Below are 15,397 nucleotides of genomic sequence, written 5' to 3'. Positions count from 1 at the left end.
TTAAGCTGAATCATTTCAATACTATTAGTTTTCTGTTTGCATTTTCAAAAGAAACACAAGGACCTTTGTAACTTCCAAAGTGAAGGGTGTTTTAAGGCAGTAAAAGATACGTATTAAGGTTTCCATGATTGTTTATGGTGTCTATGTGAATAAAGCATATTACACACAATTGCTTTCATGTGTTTATCTACATGACTTCGTTATACTGTACAGGATTTAGCAATCTTCTTGAGAAAATTAAAGTGCCACAGTTCAAATGTGCTCATCTGTCTTTTCATGGGCTTCTAGTCCATTCTAGCTGCTTTCAGAAACAAGCCCTTGCTTTACGTAAAGAGCAGTCCTTTCAGGGGAAAAAAAGAATTCATCCTTCACTGCTGTGTTAACTGGAATCCAGTGGTCGAACCAATCCTTCTTTGTAAACACGAAGAATAGCTTCACAAACAAATTTGTATTGACTCTGTATAAGAAAGAAAAAACAAAAACATTTATGGATGATTAGTTAAACTCCTGATTATAAAACAGTATTTAATAGGACTAACAGTCCCACTGCTTCCTTTTCTCCTGGACAATGACAGGAAACAAGATACAAAGATGGAAGGAGAAAATCCAACCCTCCTGTCTGTGTTCACAGGAAACAAAGGTAACATTTACTCTTCTTTGAAGGACAAGCATTAAAAATCTCACACCAAGGAAAACACAATCCCCGATTTAAAAGAACACTTGCTTAAATCTCAGGGAATAGGATTTATTTGTAAAAGCTATGCAAATTTATATGATCCTTCTGACTTTAAATTCAACTAATTATTTATGTTCTTTATACATCTCACCTATTTTTTTGGTACTGTTATCTGATTATTACAAGTATTCTAATCTTGCCAATCCTGCAGTTACATCTTACTGGACACATTTAAGTTACGTGACCAAAAACGCATTTGAAGTTACCATATAGGATATATAGGTCCAACTGCCTTGCTAAAAACTTTTTTTTTTAAACTACCTACAGAAGATGGAGTTGCTTTATTTTCAATTTGTGATCAGGCCATACATCTCCTTTTGTAACAGAATGGGACCAAAACCTTTGGAATGAATATTTTCGAAGAGTAGCAGCTACATTAATTCTTCTGTCACACAACATTTTGAGCTCATTTAGTTCTTAAAAAGTCTACACAAATTAGATTAGTATTTCTTTTCGGAATGATACTATTACAAAGACTATTTCTTCCATGATCTTGTGATGTACCTATTTATTAAAAGCAATTAGCCTGCGAGCCTTTTTCTGAAAAGTGATACAAGGAGACATTAGCAATAGGACTAGTGCAGAACTAAAAAGCCATGTAGCCTGAATAAATTTTTATGACCAACGCAATCCCGAGAACAGAAGACGATGGCAATTTAAAAGAACTTACAAAGATCAAAGCTTACCTCTCCTCCAAAAGTACTTTTCACTATTGTCAAAACCCCAAAATGAACACCTTTCTCCAAAGCTCCATGTCATATATTCAGAGAAGCACAGCTTTAAATATTCTAAATCCTTTTTTACACTTTTGAAATGTTGTCCCAGCTGCCCTTGTATGTCAGCTCTCATCAACTCTCCAGGAGCATCTGGAACCATTCCCCCAATATCTCCCAAAGGACAGTGCTAAAAGATAATGCTTGGTCTGTGAAGGACCTTAGGTTGCATTTAAATACCAGTAGTTAGGAACGTTATTCTTGCCCATAACATGGAATACATTTTCTCTTAACTACAGAAAAACTTAAGGAAAACTGGGGGATGGAAATTAATTTTCTGCATCTCAATTTTCCTGCCTTTTCTTTCAACCCTTCAGTCAATTACTCCCACCTTCACTATCACTCTGTTCTTTTGTCTTTATTTCTTAATTACCTTGACTTTTCTCTTCATTGTTATTGTCATTTGCATACTTCTACTGCCTGAACAAGCCAAGTGTGATATTTAGCTCTCTGTTCAATACTTCTGTTAACTCCTTTGTGTGATCAAGTTACTGAACAAATAAGAATGAGCACTTCAGCATTGCTTCCTCTGACTCAGACTCTGACTACTTGTTTTCTTTGCTCTTATCTGTTGCATGTGTCCTTACTACTCACTCAGCTGATAACTAGTTCTATTATGTACATCCTAAAGCATTGCTTTCTGTATTGTTTAGCTACCTCTTATTTCTCTTTAATGGAACATAATGGTTAGTTTTCTTTTTTCTTTTTTTAAAATGAAAGGCCATACAGTTACACAAATTTTGTTGTAGCTTTATTATTTTGGTCAAAGCTTTTGTTTTGCTGTTCCTGATGACCAAATTACAGGTCTTTGAGAAACTACAGCTTTCACATGATTAACAGTAGACACTAAACTGACCAGTTAATAGCTCTGATGAGTCCATTCTTACTGAGTATGACCTGTCTGATATTAACTCACAACATGTATCTGGCTATGTGTATCATCTCAGAATTGGAACACACACACAATCCCCACAGGGCAGCTGAACATGCTTCAGGCAAGGCTATTACAACTGAAAAATCCCTAATGGCTTCTCCCAGAAGCCCCAAGCTGAATATCAAATATGAGCAGTGGGGCTAGCTGAAATGCAGGCATGGGAATGGGATAGAGCACCCAGGATAGACCAAAATGTTAACAGGCAGCTCTTTGATATTATGCTTTCTTACAGTTGAGTCCTATTTCTGTGTCTCATTTACAGTACAGTTCTGCTCATTGGCTTTTCACAACAGTATCTGCATACTTCAGAAATAAGAACTGAATTTAGTGTCACAGTATTGCTACAGATCATCCCTCTCCTGATTGTGCTGATAGTGAACTGTGGGACACAGCAAGCAAAATAAAGAATCCTATTTTAGATACTCAGTTTTCCTCATTCAGGGTCTAATTGTCAGTGTATTTATCACTATTCCCATATTCTTCAGTTACACCAAACTGTAGAGTGCAAGGACAATTCCTGCTGATTTCTGTTGTAACAGGAGGGACTTGACCTTCTGGCAAGCTGAAGTTTACTTCAGGTTCTCACGTCTGACTCTCAAAAAGACAACCACCTCTAGAAGGTTTAAGCCTGAACTTGCTCAGTTCATTTTAGAAACGGAGGGACGTAGACAAGTACAACTCCAGAAGTCAACATTCAGCTACCTTAACCTTGAGGCTAGTGTTTCTCTTCTCCTGACATCCTTTGTCACAAGCTCAGCTTCCACTTCTGTAAGGATCAGGCAGGGGACTATTCAGACAACTCCCTCCTCAACCATAAAGTCCCGATGCACTTCTGGAGAGTGCACCCACACTGCAATGAACAAGAGTCCCAGCAGCATGCATGAACAATCTCTGCTTACAGAGCACTCTAATGTTATGCAAGCAACCATAATTCCTGACACTTTCACACCCTTTGGTAACGCAAGACTTTTTCCCCCAACTAGTCAATCATAATGCAGTCATTAACCTGTTAATTAATAGAATTTGTTTTCTCAAGTTACCTTCTTCCTTCCCTTGATCATTTAACTGTTGACTTTGTGGGTCTAGACCCCTTTACTTCCATTTGTCATAGGGCATTTAGCTCTCTGAGATAACCCACACTTAATATTCTGTCATTCAACCTCTACTCAAGAAAGTAGAGCCTCCCATCCTTCATCCTTGGTCTCTAACATCAATACGTTCATTTCCAAAGCTAACACAAAATTGCCCTCATGATCTTTGAACCACTTCTATCTTAAAATCACCTTCTACTTTCATATTTCAGTTATTGATACTACCCAACTACTCCTGAATTTCATTCTTGCCCCGTGTTTTTCCAAACTGGAGTAGTGGCACAATTTAAAAAAATACATATCTTGTTCCTATTGAATTTCTACTCCTAAAGTGGCCTCTTGAAAAGCCACTTCCTCTCTTCAAATCATACCACAAAACCTTTAATTTTACCTTCAGTTTAATAACTTCCTATAAGGGTCTGTACTAGAATGAAAAGCAAAAAATTATTTTAGCTTCTTGCGGAGAATTTAGACAAAAGACCATAAACAGATGATTTGGGCAAGTCTGACTTTGTGCATTCTAAATACTTGCAATGTATAGAATTCCATTATCTTTTAATGGCAAGGTAAGAAAACTTACAGAAAAGTTAAATACACACCTCACAAGCAAAGCAGCCTTTGCCACCACGTTATATTATGCTAAATGTAGGAAGTATGAAATATAATGGCAACTGAAGACTCATACAACTAGATCATTTAAAAAAATTTTGGATCTGTTTTAAAAATGGACAAGTGCAGTATATATACAGACAATAAGGCTTCCTCTCCGTCACTTACTGATGTTTGCACCATCATAGCTCGCTGGTCTCGCATTTTTCTTACAATATCTAGTGGATAAATAGGTTGGTTTCTTTCAATTAAGCACATAGCTGTTTCCATAGTGACCAATACACCAGTGCGACCAATTCCAGCGCTGTGAAATGTAACGGAAAAATAGTCTATAAAATTAGGTTTTTGCAATGCACCAGATTCATACCACAGTCTTAATACTAGGATGCTAAATAGCCTTAGAAATTACTGGAAGACCTTAATAAAATTAGAACAGAGTGCAAAGCTTATCTTTAAAGCAACTTCAGTAATATTTCCTGCTAATTATTAAAAAGAAAAGAATTTTTATATAAATAAAACTAAAACCTCACTTAAAGTAAACGGATTTTTAACAGTTATAACTGCTTACAAATCTAAATGTACTGGTTTGGTATTTTTGACCAAAAAAAGGTAAGAGCTAATTGACTGCTTTTTGACAGGCACTTGAACAGCAGAAAAAACCCCTTTGCAATACCATTCAAAATGAGGTTACAACAGTGGTAGAGGATAAAAATGGAGAACAACTTAACATTGCAGATTATCAGCTCTGTGATAATTATGTGACTAAGCCATTTCACCAAAAGGTTGCAGGAGAAATGGAGAGAAAAGAACTCGTCCTTTAGATACAACACCAGTGCTTCCGTCTTCAACAGTCAATGCTGGTATTGCATAGTTTAACAATTTAATCGAATTCAAGGAATCCCCTGTCTTGCAGACAAACATTTCAAAGAAAATGCTTATTCTAAGGCCGAAGCAGATCTATAATCAGAATTTCAAAACACACGTACCTGCAGTGAACAAGGACCGGCTCATTCTCTACTCTCTTTGGCCTCATACAGGTCACAAACTCCAAGAAGTCCATGGAGTCATCAGGAACACCATGATCAGGCCAAGCAACATACTGGAGATGTGTGACAGTATGTTGTTGTTCTGTCTAAAATACAGTAAGGTTTTCAAAAAGTGTTCAGTGTTATGACTCTTGTACTGATGTTTACTAGATACAAGTCATGCTTTTCACAGGGAACATATTCTACAGGTGTTGTAAGATGCATATGACATAGAAAATGTTTATAATTTTGAAATTCAGAATAAAGTATAAACATGTAATTCTTAAAAAGCACGTAACAGGCATGAGATTTTCTAAATAAATGAGGTACCAAGCTTAACTTCTGTGATCTAAACAGATTTTCTGTTTTTTTATTTATTGACTGTTGATCTATTATACCTTGACATCAATGATTGACCTGAAGCAAAATGCTACAAGACTTATGCATAATAGTACTGCATAATAGTTTAGAACAGGATGGAAGAAACAGCTGAAGAACTATTCAGAACAACATCAAAATATCAGGTTCTTGGCACTACACAATCACAGTTCAACGGGATGGTAATGAGACTATACATACACTATAGCATTGAAGAACACTATGCTTGCATACTGGTTCAATTCTGTAAGGTATCACCTGTTCATTACCTGCAGCACATTAGTTCCTCCCATAAAAAAAAATAAATTGAATGCCATTTTTATCTCATTCTGCAGCCCAAATCAACCTCTCAAAGTACAGCTGCAGATCTATTCTAAATATGCATGTCTGTGTGTACGTACAGATTCAGTTATAAAGTTGCCTACAAAATTTACTAACTCTGGTTTCTGTTAGAAAACAATATATATATTGTTCATACATACCTATTCATTGTACATATATGAATGATTTCGGTACCACCCACAGAAGTACATTTTTCTTTATGGAAGCAATTTAATTAGTTAAAAGATTCTGTTGTATAAAGAGCTCTTTTTTCATTCAATTATACCTAAAAAAACCCCAACGGTTTTACAGAAGTTCTTTCAGTTTAGCTCTTTGTTAACTTTGATTATGAAATCTCTGAATCATCTTTGCCTTCAGATTGGGCTCAACTGCCATGTTACAGATGTAACCAATGATTAGGGTGGGAAGGAAAAAACCTAAGACGCTCCTGAGCTCTGCTGCATCATGCAATGAGGGTACCTCACTCTTCACAAACTGACACAAGTCTTCACATTGTTCCTTTATTTCTTCCACATGTTTAGCCACAGTTAAACTGTTAGCTGCATTTTATTGATGTCCATTACTAGACTTAACATTTGACACTCTACTGAAATAAAACTCTCCTTTATCACTGTGTTAGTCTATAAAAGCTGGCCTCTCCCTAGTGGTCCACACAAGAATGTTTTCATGATGCTAGTGACTTTAAGAGTTATTTTCCTTTTCTCTTAAGTGCACAACTACTGAAATATATGACCTGTTTTAAATGCCTTCAACTGCTTGCTTTCTTCTTCCACTTAAGGAGGTGGTTTCAACTGCCAGGGAGCAGGCTAGTAAGATACAGAAGACAGAATAACTACTGCCTGTGTACCAAGTAGCATCCTAGGAAATGCGTTTACTCCAGTCGAAGTAATTTCAGAAATTTACAGTTGCCTCCAGGGACATGAAGATAAACAACACTGCTCATACTTTGCTTCTTAAAGGCAGAGCCTGAGCAATCACAATTAAAAGGTCTAGCATAAAGCCCAAGTGGACAATGTAATCTAATTTTAATGACGAAGTTTGCTGTAATACAATTTGCATTGGGATCTATTGTCCAGGTCATTAAAAGAACCCACAATGACCAGGATCTCTGCAAGAAAAAGCATGGCCTTTTTCTACTCAGCTTTGCTGCCATTATGTAGTTGAGCTTGATCAAATGATTACGCTTTAAATTTTTCTGAAATGCCACAGATTGAAAAAATACAAAAGCATGACAAGCAAAAGAGGACTTTTTAATGACATTTTCAAACCTGTGAGTGCTTACTCAGAACATCTGCAAAAGAGAAATGAGATAACGCAGCAATTACATGTAACAGTTTGAGCTGATTCTCTTAAATCAGACACATCTGAATTACAGCATTCAGGTGAAACAAAGACTTGATTCATTCTAAAATTATACAAGAGTGAGTATCCAGTCACCCTCCATGTGCATCAAGAACTTCAAGAACATCATGGAAAAGTGCCAGTGGCACACCCAAGAACCACCGACAGTGATCTTTAGCATCAAAAGCCATTTTACAAGCTCAGAAAAGAGGAAAGGGTTAACTTAATTTTTACTTGTCAGTAATCTAGACTCAAATATAGTTAGTTGCATTTTTTTTTAAATAGTCCCTAGTCATTAAGTACAACAAGCATGTTACATAAGACCTATTCAGAATAAGAATACACTGTAAGAGCATGCTGTTAGTCCTCAGAGCTGCTTCTTTTGGGGTGTGCATCTTCATTTTCTGTTACATGCCCTATTCATTCCTAGAGACCAACAAAGCTGTTTGTTAATTATTCCAGGTAGGTCTCAAGCTTCAGTATAGTTTTCTAGTTATTTGTGTTTTGATATAATCAGTTTTGATTTTTCTGGTTGAAATCTTCTGAGATTATTCAAATTGTTAAAACACAACCATTACATTACTTGCTTTTCAAAATGCTCAAGTATTTTAAAAAATGAAGCATTTTATTAGTAAGTTGAACCTATTGTAAACAGTAGTTATTTTCATATATGTTAGAACTGGTTTTTCTAATTCAAATACTTTTATGCCTCACGCAGAAGACACAAAATCAGTACTCTGATGAAGTCCAGATTTTTTTAAGCTATTTTTAGTGTTGGTTTGGTTTTGGTTTTGTTTGTTTTTTTTTTAAATACAAACTCTTCAAGTCTTTACACTCATAATGAAAGTCAACTTTTAAATTCCGAAAATGTCAGACAAATACCACTACACATGGAAATAACTTGCATTAAAACACCATCAGTTACTAAAATCTAGCATTCATACTTTTAAAAAAGTGCTTGAATTATAGCTACTGATCCCATAGTTAGCCCCACTGTATATGTCCTATTAAGAATACTTAAGATTGCCAGATCCTGCTTCTTTGTCCAAGCCTGGTAATGGAAAATCAAGAGGTAGCTTCTGATTATATTCAAGTTGCTCTTCAAACCATTATTCTCTGCAAGTCAGCTTAAATCCTTTCCATGATTTTTTTTTTGCACTGAAATTTTCAATGACAATCATTATTGTAGTGTCCTAATGACTGATAAATGTAGAATTTATCTTTATAAAATCTGGCTTTATTAGTCCTGTTTTATAAGCCTAAACTTACAGAGACACAGCAAGTCTCACTGGCCTGATTGCTATGTTTGCCTAACTCGACAATTTATGCCTTGTTGTTCCAAAAACATTGAATGTTTTTCGCACTCACATGAACTGATTTCAATTGAATTTATGTATTTGGTATTTCCACAGAGCAGCTTAAAAACTGTGGATTCAAAAAAATGAGTCCAAACAATTTACAGATGCCAGTGACGCTTCTGGATTACATAATTTTGTCCAGTTTATCATCAGCCATTTGGCCAACATTTAGCTGCTTCACGGCGTTGACCCACTTGGCAAGCAGCTACAGAGGTCTAAGACATCGTATCTGTCCTAAGTTATTTGTTACTGTCCTTCAGCTAATGGTTAGATGTTAGCAAAAAACAGGTGTACTTGTACCTACCTCTCCTATGCAAATGCAAGACATCTTACCGCAAACGCAACTTCATTGTGGTTAAGCTAGCATCCTGAATTTTGCTCAAAAACACAGGGTAAAGACACACAATCTTTTCTAATAAGTCTGCCATTAGGATTGCAAGTCCTGACAAAGTATAAGGCTGTCAGAGGTAGTGTGTCAAATGGCTGCTGTAATGCTTGCAAAACAACCTCATTGCAAGACCTTCAGCCACAAAAATATCCATTCTTCATCTTTCTGCAGTTTGCAGCCTTGCTTATTGTAATTACACCAAAAGGCAGGCTTCCTCATTTCATTGTCCTAAAATGACTCTCCCTGATTAATAAAAGAATCATGTGTTCTTCAGAAAAACAAACACAGCTGAGAACGATAATACTCATATAGAAAGAAGGAAATTTAGGCTTGAAAGGTCAACCTTAATTTTGACTTTTCTTAAAATCCAAGCAATTGATTTTGCATTTCATCTTTTCATTTAATGTCCTTTTTGGTCTAGGTTATAATATAATCTTCAATTAAAAACAGAAAAGAAATTCCACCATGTAGAACTACATTAACCTTGAAATGGTCCTATTATCTTCTAAGCAGGAAAAGGTATGCTCTTTGCTAGTGAGCTTCCCAAATATACCTTAAAAGCTGAGACTCAGTGATCAGGGTTAAAGCCTAGTTTCTGAAGAGTAGATAATTTGACAGTGGCATTTGCCATTTCTTTGAACCACTGTTCCCACCTCATTATGCTTCTGTACACCCTTGCCATAATGCTTTTCATCTACTTTTGTTCTTCAGGTCTTTACTATTCAAAACCAACTTGTTTTCTTCTACCACGAGTATTTGACAGAACAGAACATGTTCAGTGCAGATACTTTTCAGAGAAGCCTTTAAAATACCTCTGCAGTGCGACAGGTTTGTTCAAGACATTTATGACATGGTCAGATTTATATAGATTTCTTTGGAAAGAGAAAATACAAGGTCTTGTTTAACGTGCAGAAGCAAAACTTTCAGTGAACCAATCCAAGAACCTCTAACATGAGCAAACTCAACACTTCCCCCCACAAACTGTTGTATGACATGTATCTGGCAATCTTCAAATGGCATGGAAAACCTCGGCCCAAACAATTAAGATGTGTAAAAATTACGGAGATTCTGTTTTCAGCTGGTTATGGCAGAAAGTGCTGGCAGTATAGTAATTTACATCACTGCCTTTTCTTCATCTAATATCAGTTTAACACAGTCACTAGAACGCCTACATGCCCGTCATTCATAAACAGAAAAATATCAGTCATTCTTCACCTTGCAATTTTACCTCCCTTCAGCAAACAGCAATACCCTTCCTTAGCAAAATAGAGTTATGCTTAATTTTCAATTTGTTTGAACTGCTGCACCAATTTATTTTATTTTTCTCCAAACCATCCCCTACATCATTGTGATATCCATGGAAAGTGATAGCTTTAAAATTAAAAAGACGCTTCTCTCCCCAAATCTCTCTATTTGCATTGTCATTGTCTGCACAATCATGCTAAACAGTCCACATTATGACACAAGGAATTGTCTTAATTACCTTGGCCTGGGTTCTTTATAAGGGGTAAGTGCTCTCTTGTGGTGCTTACTCCTCATTCATTACAGCAATGGTATAACTTGTCTTTAAAGGATGAAATGCAATCAATTTTTAAACACCTTGAGTTTTTTTTTTGTTTGAATGATTTGGTTTAGTTAATAAAACAAATCAGATGGGAGAATGACATGGCACTTTGGAAACAACTAACAAGGTGTGGCAACAACTAACATAAGATGTGGCAGAAGAAAAAAAACCCAAAACGTGCAAAATTACTGTTCTTCAAAGTTATGTGAATAATGAGCTTCAGCAAGTATCGTCTCCACAACCTTGCTAAGTTCCACAGCTGGGTTCTAGTTACACTTAACTGAAATAACGAAAAAAACTTGTTTAAAGGCAGGGGAAACTGGGAAACCAGCAAAAAAAAAAAAACGAGGTTCAAAACATAACTGAATGAAATTGAAGAGATTTAATGTGCAGTGATATGTTGCAAGGCAGTTATCTTAAAGGAAATTGAATGAAAGTCTGCTTCATGTTTCCTATGCTATTTTTTCAATGATTAAAAAGAAATACTTATCTTGTTTTACAAAATAGTGCACTCTGATGAATTTTGCACTCACACTATACCATTTCTTTCCTTTGGTCTGTTTGTTCTGGTCCCCAAAGTGTTCTGAAGCTTTTTTTTTTTTTAAAAAAACAACCCTCAAAACCCAAAACTTAGTGCTTTATTTGCTTTTCTTTCATTTTGCTACAGGATAGCTTTCAATCTTGGTCTTGAAAAGGCAGGAAATTAATTCTTATTTCATTTCATGAGGCTTAGAAAGGTTACAAATATTTCACATTTGCAGTCATTTGCTGATCTTCAATTACAGGCAAAGAAGCAGCAAGTTAAACTGCATCAGAAAAATCCTAGAAAGTTTCTTGTTCCTCAGGTCTTCTGAACATACAGGAACAAAGACCAAGGGCATAATTTCATAAACTTCGCTTTTGAGCTATTTTCCCCTAAAGGCAGATTTGAAATCTGTGCAATTTAATTCACAGGAAACTCTTTCACAAATATGCCTTTCCAACAGAAATCAAGTCTCTTATGAGTTTTGAAGCTTTATCCATCTTACTATTAAAAGCTACTCGTCTTCATAAAGACCAGTCCAGTGATGCTCACATTAGTTCAGGGAATAATAAAAACCTTGGTTCGGGTTCAGATGACTTTTTATGTATTCTTCAAAGAATGTAACAACAATATCTGTGAGAGGTGGTATAAAGCTTTGCAAACTCTACTCAAACACAAGACGCCTCCAAAAGAACACATTTGGTCAGCTTTAAGAAAGCAGCTCAAATGACATGTAAAACCAGGAGATCCTTCAGTGTTTCAGAGAGTTCTTTCACTATGCTTTAATAAGCTGCAGAAGTTTTTATTTCGATCTGAAGCGCCAAATGCACACAGAGCTATCAATTATTAGGGTCATATTTTTACTGTATGGGACAGCTGAATGTTGAGTCTTCTTTTGAGTGTAGCCACTTTAAGTGTTTAAGTGTACAAATAAACTTGCCTTTAGTGAAAAAAAAAAAAAAACAAAACCAAAACCCTCAAAAAAACCTTCCCCTCACCACAACAAACACACATCCACCTAGGATTAGCTTTAGCATGCGTTTGTCTAACCTAGATGAAAACTATGCAAGCATAAACCTTTGCATTAGAAATGATGTTCTCAATTGAGAGTTATCATGAGACAACTTACACAGTTAAGATCCTTGTAACTTTCACATCTGTTAACATGTCTACAACACAACCTTTATCTCAAAAAGAATTAAGTTGTATTAAAAAAAAATTAAATTCTCTATTGTCTTTAGGATTTTGACTTTGCACATGCTCATAAATAGACACCTGAAGTGCAAACACATATTGAATACTGTCACTGGTGAATTTACTCAAAATTATGTACCAGTTTGATAAATACCAACCAAAAAAAAGAACAAGTATTTGAAAAGAGTAAACTGAAATTTACAAGAAGCATTAGCTAACCAAAGTTAATTGGCAATCATCTAATTTGAGTGACAGGGACTAAAAGTTTGTCGACATACACTCTGCAGTACTGCTTTAATGAGGTTAATTTTTTCTGTGGTGACATTCAAGTTTATCACTTACAGATTAATTGGCTGAAAAAATGGAACCAAAAATCATGCTGCTCCCTGACTGGATGGTTTCTCATAGCTAGAAACTGAAACACTGTAAACCATCTTAACTGAAAGACCTTTAAGTACTGTCATCTCCCATGCTTATGGCTACAAAGGAAATCTTAATCATGTTAAAAGAAATTTGGCTGCACTGTCAAGTGACAGATTTAGTTACAAATTTATGAGACTAAAGGATTGGTCATCTTGCTGTAAGAACATCAATGAAATGTTACATTTTAAAACAGATACTTCCTTTTTCTTACTACTAGCAATTCTAGTAATACTAAAATCTACTTAACTATACAGAAGTTTAAAAGATTGACTAGTATTGGAACTGTAAATTAGCATTTGATCAGCACACAGTGATTTCTTACACACGTATCTTATGATAGCACAAACCCTTCATCCTTTTAGAAAATACTTGTGACCATAGAATTTTGGAAAAGAGATGAAGAGGGAAATGTTTAAGAAATGAAGGACAACTTACAAACAAAAGCCAAACTTCATTCCCTATATTCAGGTTGTGGGAAGTCTAGATGTGGTCTGAACACAAATTTCATAACACAAGCTGATACACAAGAAGTATCCCACATATTTAACTTCCTCTTTGCTTTATAACCCTTCCATTAGCATAAAGTATTAACAGCTAAGGAATGTTAAGTATCTTACATAAATTGAGATGTATCCAGATTTTTTTCTTTTTTAAAATCTGACTAAAGACAATGAAAAGGAGCTAGTGAGATTCTGCATCTTCTCTCAAAACAACACTATTACAATTCACTTTGTTAGCTGTTCTAGCTGTACGTGCCACTAACCCCATGACCCATATTTCATCCTTTAAAGAGCACAGTTACTTACAAAAAACTCGCACTGAAAATAGAAATACTTGTGAAGAGTCAGTGACTGCGAAACGGTTTACAGAAAAGCACTCAACTTCTTTATGAAGCTTATTACAGTACCTGTACAACATAATGTATTAATGTATTACAGAACTTCAAAAAGTATGTTTTTGAAGAAGCTCTAAAGAAATAATCATACTATGTTGATTCATATAATATATACATATTCTTTTTATAAAAATGTGTATACATGTACACACACACGTGTATATTCACACATAGAGATGCACATGCTTAGACACAGAGTCTATATCTACTTATTTATACGTGTATTCATTCAACTTGCTTGGGGATAATTAAAGATAACGGGCATTTACCTCAACATTTGTAATCACCATTTCTCTAACAACATAAGCAATCGTACAATCTTCAGAGTGGCATCTGACACGAAAGCTGCCATATTCCATTACATCTGGTGGATCAGGCCAATACTGATGACATTTGGTCTGTAAAGAAAATTAAGCACACATCAAGACTTCACACAGCACTTCTGTTTCCAGCCTCCCCTCCTATGCTAGGTTCAGGGAATTCAAGGAGCGGTACAAAATCTATTCTGGTTTGTTGGTGAGGTGTTTACATCCAAGTTGGAAAATAACATGAAAAAACAGGCTAAAATCTCTATAAACTTGCGTTTTAGTAATTTTAAGAAAAATTCAGGTACATGGGATGCAAGATGCTTCCTGTCTTGTACTAAATTGGAATCACTAAAATGACTTCTCAAGGCATAATGTAGGAGGAGAAACACATGGACTTGTTCCATCTTAAGAAGAAAAGTGCAGGGAGGAATTTATAACTATCTTCAGTGACCTAACAGAAGGTTATAGCGGTATCAGAGCCACTCTTTTCTTGAAAGTGAACAATGAAAGGACAACAGGTGACTGGAAAAAAAAAATGCAAAAAGGGAAATCCTGATTAGATGTTGGCAAAAACTATTTCAGTGAGGATGGTCAAGCACAGAAACAAGCTGCCCTATGAGGCTGTGGAATTTCCATCCATGGAAATAATCAAAACTTAACTGATGTGATATTGTACAACCTGCGTGAACTTCAAAGCTGCCCCTGCTTTGAGCAGGGAGGAGTGGACCAGATATCTCCACAGGTCCCTTCAAACATTAATTGTTCTTAGAATCTGAAGCAAGATCATGCTGGAATGCAAAAAATAGTGTGACCCAGCATGTGCCCCCGTATTCCAACACTGCAGTCTCATAGCTGAGGGAAAGAGCAAGGTGGGCTCCGTTTCTGGAGGCCCTAAGAGATAACTCATTCTGCAGAGAGAGAGTGAGCGGGAAAAGGAATACCTAACAGCACTGTCACCCTTAACATGCATCCCCCAGAAGTTCAGCCTGCCTGGTACTTGTTTGGCTGCTTCCATAAGAACAGTTTCCCTTCTCTTCTCCCTGAAAGCAAGTGTTGAAGGTAATGACATGACCCTAGCTATCTTCTGAAGATTGCTTCCCTAACTCAGGTATTAGTTTTCAGGCCACTAAGAGCTATGTGTTACTTCAGTTTTTGACAGGAATTCACTGAAAGGGAAAAACATCTTCCTTTTTCCATTCAATTGTACTTTGTGTTTTCAGGTAAAAAGTTTTTTAAAAGACAGAATAATGCTTATAAACATTAGCAGAAAGAATACAATATGGAAAGTTATTGCAGGCACAATAATCTGCAGTAACTTGGTCACACAATGAAAGTTGCCCTCCACACTTTCTAGGGAAAACTGAGCTCAGAAACTGGAAGAACAGACAAACAACTTTAGTTCATGTGCATGTCATTTGTCAAAGAGATGCATATGCCTTTTTTATGTCAGATGTAAGACTGAAGACAGAGATCTTCTCTTAAATGACTAATTGTATCTAAATGCTAAAGTTATAA

At 35.9% G+C, this 15,397-nt stretch overlaps 1 protein-coding gene across 2 annotated transcripts in view; it reads right to left on the bottom strand.

The window, feature by feature from the left end:
- Positions 1–201: 201 nt before the first annotated feature.
- Positions 202–15,397, bottom strand: part of PTPN3 (protein tyrosine phosphatase non-receptor type 3) — a 97,930-nt gene continuing 82,734 nt past the window's right edge. For both annotated transcript variants that reach the window (XM_059836170.1, XM_059836171.1), the window contains 4 exons: positions 13,844–13,972; positions 5,130–5,275; positions 4,312–4,447; positions 202–457 (listed from right to left, as the gene is read on the bottom strand). In XM_059836170.1, the coding sequence (XP_059692153.1) occupies positions 380–457; positions 4,312–4,447; positions 5,130–5,275; positions 13,844–13,972 (489 nt within the window). In that variant the 3' untranslated portion in view covers positions 202–379. The remainder of the gene's footprint in view (positions 458–4,311; positions 4,448–5,129; positions 5,276–13,843; positions 13,973–15,397) is intronic.

This window comes from Gavia stellata, chromosome 3 (genome assembly GCF_030936135.1).
Source record: "Gavia stellata isolate bGavSte3 chromosome 3, bGavSte3.hap2, whole genome shotgun sequence".
Classification (NCBI taxonomy): domain Eukaryota; kingdom Metazoa; phylum Chordata; class Aves; order Gaviiformes; family Gaviidae; genus Gavia; species Gavia stellata.
Note: the sequence above shows the minus strand (reverse complement) of the source record. Positions and strands in the feature narration are given on the sequence as shown.